The 5,936-nt window shown below is 30.5% G+C and overlaps 1 protein-coding gene across 1 annotated transcript in view; it reads right to left on the bottom strand.

The window, feature by feature from the left end:
- Positions 1-2,917: 2,917 nt before the first annotated feature.
- LOC137645552 (serine/arginine repetitive matrix protein 1-like) overlaps positions 2,918-5,936 on the bottom strand; it is a 99,565-nt gene continuing 96,546 nt past the window's right edge. Inside the window, exons 4-5 of the mRNA XM_068378355.1 lie at positions 3,044-3,207; positions 2,918-2,934 (exon numbers count right to left, since the gene is read on the bottom strand). Of these exons, the coding sequence (XP_068234456.1) occupies positions 2,918-2,934; positions 3,044-3,207 (181 nt within the window). The remainder of the gene's footprint in view (positions 2,935-3,043; positions 3,208-5,936) is intronic.

Genomic DNA, 5,936 nt, shown 5'->3' with positions numbered 1-5,936 from the left:
AATAATAACAATAATAATAATAATAATAATAATAATTTTATTATTATTATTATTATTATTATTATTATTATTATTATTATTATTATTATCACCAATGGGGAAAAAAACGTCATCCAAAAAAATCAATGCTTAGAATGAAGTAACACCTAAACATTACTGAAAATAACAACAGGCCTAAGAAATCTAATGTGTGTTGCAATGGGTCCCATTGAGACCCGAAAAGCCAATGTGGCTGTAGTCAATTCTTTTTAGTGAGGCAGATTTACACCGACTCGCAGGAGTGCACTTTTAGCTCAGAAGAGTTACCTGATCGCTGATTGGTTAGACAAGGTAATTCTAACCAATCAGAGGGCAGGAAACTTTTCCAACCTAAAAGGGCACCGCTGCGAGTCAGTGCAAATGCGCCTCATTAAAAAAATTGAGTATAGTAGCGTTAATGCCAAGAATATCCCAAGCAATTAATGGTGAGAGAGAGAGAGAGAGAGAGAGAGAGAGAGAGAGAGAGAGAGAGAGAGAGAGAGAGAGAGAGAGAGAGATTAGATTTAATTAAGTGAAATGAACAAACTTGAATGGATTCATTACTTATGGGTTTTAAATTCATCAGTGGAAATTATCTGAGCCTTGAGGAGTTTTGAAAGCTAACCTTATAGATTGAACGAAGCGTGTGGAAATAGATTATTTAACGAGGCCATTACTGAAGAATAAAAGAATAGCACAGTGAGAAAAGGAAATAATTAAATAGATAAACTATAAGGTATGCAATGAACAATTGAAATAAAATATTTGAAAATTAAAAAAAAAATAGAACAGTGAGAAAAGGAAATGATTAAATATATGAATTACAAGATACGCAATGAACAATAAAAATGAAATATTTGAAGATTAACTACAAGATACGCAATGAACAATAAAAATAAAATATTCTAAATAAAAAAAGTAGCACAATGAGGAAAAGTAATAATGAAATAAATAAACTACACGATACGCAATGAAAAATAAAAATGAAATATTCTAAATAAAAAAAGTAGCACAATAAGGAAAAGTAATAATGATATAAATAAACTAAACGATTAGCAATGAAAAATAAAAATAAAATATTCTAAATAGAAAAAAATAGCCCAGTGAGGAAAGGAAATAATGAAATAAACAAGCTACAAGATACGCAATGAATAATAAAAATAAAAATCTATTAAGATGTAAATAAAACGCTCTAGACCAACAGACAGTTCTATAACTGTTATCTATTCTTGGGTAGTGCCATAGCCTCTGTACCATGATCTTCCACTGTCTTGTGTTAGAGATCTCTTGCTTGAGGGTACACTCGGGAACACTATTCTATCTTATTTATCTTAATCTTGTATTGTGAAGTATTTATAGTTTATATAGGAGATATTTAAATTAATGTCACTATTCTTAGAATATTTCATTTTTCCTTGTTTCCTTTCCTCACTGGGGTATTTTCCTAGTTGGAGCACCTGGGCTTATACCATTTAGCTTTTCCAACTAGGGCTGTAGCTTAGCAATTAATAATAATAATAATAATAATAATAATAATGATAATAATAAAGCTCCCACTAAACTTCTCTGTTTATTCTGTTCTTTTGTGGAAAGACACAAAAGAGAAGAAGAAGATTCACACTACTCGACACACACACACACACAAACACACACACACACAATTTCTCCCTCACACAAAAGGCAGCCGATTGTCTCAGCCGAGGAAAAGCAGCGCTCACTGATTACGTCATATTTCTTTGTGCTCTTTGAAAGCTGCTTTTTATTCTATACTTTTTTTTCTAACGTGGCAAAGAATCTCTCACTGCGGGATACAGATTATCTTTGAATACTATTTTCTGGATGGCCAGTTTTATTCAACATATTTTTATGAAAGGATGAGAAACTACTTATATTATTTTCGCGTCTTTTCTGATATAGTTTTCTAGTTCCTTGATCTGCAGTCTACAGTACACTTTATGTATGTAAGTATGTATATATATTATATATATATATATATATATATATATATATATATATATATATATACTTATATATATAGATATATATATATATATGTATATATAATATATATATATATATATATATATATATATATATATATATATATATATATATATATACTTAATATATAGATATATATATACTTATATATATATATATATATATATATATATATATATATATATATATATATATATATATATATACATACATACATATATCTATACATATACATATACATATATATTATATTATATTATATTATATATATATATATATATATATTCAAATAAGCCATATATTCTAATACATTAAAGTCTGGATTCTCTTTAAGACCTCGAGATCAGAGTCCCAAGGCGAAACCAATCAAATACAATAGCATCTGACCAGCTGGGAATCGAACCCTGGTCCAGGATACTTGTATGACAGTGACAGCGCCATTTAACCCCGTGGTTTCACCTTGGGACTCTGATCCCAAAGTCGGTAAGAGAATCCAGATATTAATTTATTAAAGTATATGGCTTATTTGAATATGAAAAACACGTATAAATGTGCAAAATATATCATATATATATATATATATATATATATATATATAAATATATATATATATATATATATATATATATATATATATATATATATATATATATATATATATATATATATATATATATTCTTTACACATCTTAGACATTAGTAATATTTCACCAATTGGACTATACTCACATGATATTCTTTGACAAAAAGTTTTTAATAATCACGTACCATAAGAAATTTACTTTAATTTCAGGCCAGCAAAGTAACAATGCTTAAACATCTGAAATGCACTTACCTGCTCCACAAGTAAACAATGTTAAAGGTTGCTTTATTCAATGAAAATAAAAACAAAGATGAACTAATAGAATTTAACACCTGTGATACACAGGCAAATCAGGTATTAGATGCTGCTATATCCTGAAAACAAACCTTTGTGTAGTTGTTCTACTTCAGAGAATCTAAATAATAGGTTAATTCTACTCACCAGGTGAGTCATCGTAGGCGCACATGTATTCAGAAGTCATAAACTGCGTGATGAGGGTCGACTTGCCAACGCCCACGGAGCCAATCATAACCACGCGGTACTGAGGGGATGGATTGGGCGTAGGCACTTTGCTGCAGCCAGGTGTGGATGTACTTGAGCCCACGCTGTTGAGAAGAGAGCATCTTATAGGATAAGTTATTCATATTTCAAATACATATTTGTTTATATTAGTCATTTGCATTATCAACAAAACTCACTTAGGTTCGCTTGACACAAGCGGATTTTTTCCGTACGGAAATATTTCCGAGCGTCAACCTGCGTGTCTTCACCGAGAAGGATCTTCTTATGGGGGATTAAATTATTCATATTTTAAGTACATATTTCCTTATATTAGTTAATAAAATTTCAAACAAAACTCACTTAGGCTCACTTCACACGAGTGGATTTTTTCTGTAAGGAAATATTTCCGCTCGTTAAGCGGCATGTCTTCACCAAGAAGGATCTTATAGGAGATGAAATTATTTATATTTAAAATACATATTTCCTTATATTAGTTGATTTCATTTTAAACAAAATTAACTTAGGCTCGCTTGACACAAGGAGATTTTTACCGTACAGAAATATTTCTGAGCGTTAAGAAGCATGTCTTCACCGAGAAGGATATTCTTATAGGAGATGAAATTATTCCTATTTTAAATACATATTTCCTTATATTAGTGATTTGCATTTTCAACAAAACTCACTTCGATTCGCTTCACACGAGCGGATCTTTGCCGTGCGGAAATATTTCCACTGGTTAGGAGGCGTGTCTTCACACGAGAGGATTTTCCCCGAGCGGCCTCGTAGTTTCTATAAGCCGCTACACTAGAAACGCGCGGGTTACCAGTGCACACAGCTAGTAAATCACTTCCGCTCAGGACAGCGTGTGAGGGGCCTTTTGATCTTCATTGATTTTTAATCCGCGGGGACAAAAGCCGCCTTTTTTGTGCTTGAAGAAATAAAGAGCTTTCTTTTCTATTTTCACAGAAGGGGATTTTTGATAATCAATGAAAATAGATAAATATAATCTCAATAAGGTCTTTCTATGATTAACCGAAAACTAATTATTATTTTCCTAAAATAGAAAAAATAAAATACATATCTCTTCAGTTGAGCATTTCTTCCATCCACCAAAAAGTCCTCTCAAACCAAAAGCAATCTCCCTCTCTCTAGTCCCTAGTTGTGGAATGATCTTCCTAATCGGGTAGTTGAATCGGTAGAACTTCAAAAGTTCAAAGTCATAGTAAAAGTTAAACAGGCTGACATAAGTCTTTTTATAGTTTATATATGACATATCTGTTTTGATGTTGTTACTGTTTTTAGAATGTTTTATTGTTAAATTTTTCTCATGTTTATTTATTTCCTTATTTCCTTTCCTCACTGGGCTATTTTTACCTATTGGAGCCCTTGGGCTTATAGCATCTTGCTTTTCTAACTAGGGTTGTAGCTTAGCTAATAATAATAATAATAATAATAATAATAATAATGATAATAATAATAAAAAATAATAATAATAATAATAATAATAATAATAAAAATAACAATAGTAATAATAATAATCATGATAATTATAATAATAGTAATGCTAACAATAATAATAATAATAAAATAAATAAATGAAAATGATAATAAAAATAACAATAATAATAATAATAAATAATAATAACAATAATAATAATAATAATAGCTTAACAATAATAATAATAAAATAAATAAATGAAAATAATAATAATAATAATAATAATAATAATAATAATAATAATAATAATAATAATAATAATAATAATAATAGCTTAACAGCCGAGGACAAGAGAAAGCAAGGCATCCTGACAATATACGTTCTGTGAATTCTTTATTCAGTTTCTCTCTCCACTTGTAAGTAATATAGTCTCTCTAACGAACACGAGAATCTTTAAAGAGATTTCACGTCTCTCTAACTTTTCCCCGGAGACATCCACTGGATCTCGAGGAAGGTATTCAAATATGAAGAGTAATTAAGGTTAATTGGGTGGAAAATGTACTGCTTTTAAATTTTTAATCCATAGCCTCATTATTCCTTTAAATATTTATTTCTATTTATTTCTATTTCTACGAATAACATTTGTCCTTACATTAAGGGGTCGGTTGCCTGGGGTGGACTTCTCTAATGCTTCTTCCACTAAATCTCTTTTCTCCATAGCATTCTTTACCTTATCCAGCCAGCTCTGATAACGAATAACATTTATTGTCAGTCGTCCTCCTACTTCAACTTTCGGTTAATTCAATTTTTTTCTTTTATCTGTTTATTCCAAACAAATTTTGTAAACTTAAACTTCTAAAAATATATAATAACTCTTTTTACTTCCGGTTAATTCAATTGTTTTCGTTGTATTAATCTGTTTATTCCTATCAAATTCTGTAACCTTAAACTTCTAAAAGTATATAAAATCTCTTTATCGAACAGGAACCATTTCTGGCACTAGATAACCCTAATCCAGCAACACGTCTTTCACACCATTATCCCTACGTTGAGGGGTCCATTGCCTGATGTGCCTTCTCCAGTGCCTTCTATCAAAGGTATCTTCTTCCACCAAACTTCTTTTCTCCATATCACCCTATACCTTATCCGGCCAGCTCTTTGAGAGTCAAGCTTGACTTAATGAACTGGTTAATCTCTTCCTTTTAATAATAATAACTTCAATATATCCCCTTGAGGGAGGCAATATAAATAATTATGATACTTTATTAGTGACCCATACGGCTGGCTTGCGCCGGCGCATTATGTACCGCTGGCCAGAACGGTGGAGCAGTGAGATAATGCTTATTTGTGAGCGAAGCAAACCACGACAGTGGAAAAGCAATTTGAGAGACACAT

The sequence above is a fragment of the Palaemon carinicauda genome, chromosome 8, assembly GCF_036898095.1.
Source record: "Palaemon carinicauda isolate YSFRI2023 chromosome 8, ASM3689809v2, whole genome shotgun sequence".
Taxonomy (NCBI): domain Eukaryota; kingdom Metazoa; phylum Arthropoda; class Malacostraca; order Decapoda; family Palaemonidae; genus Palaemon; species Palaemon carinicauda.
This window is presented reverse-complemented; position numbering and strand designations above follow the sequence as displayed.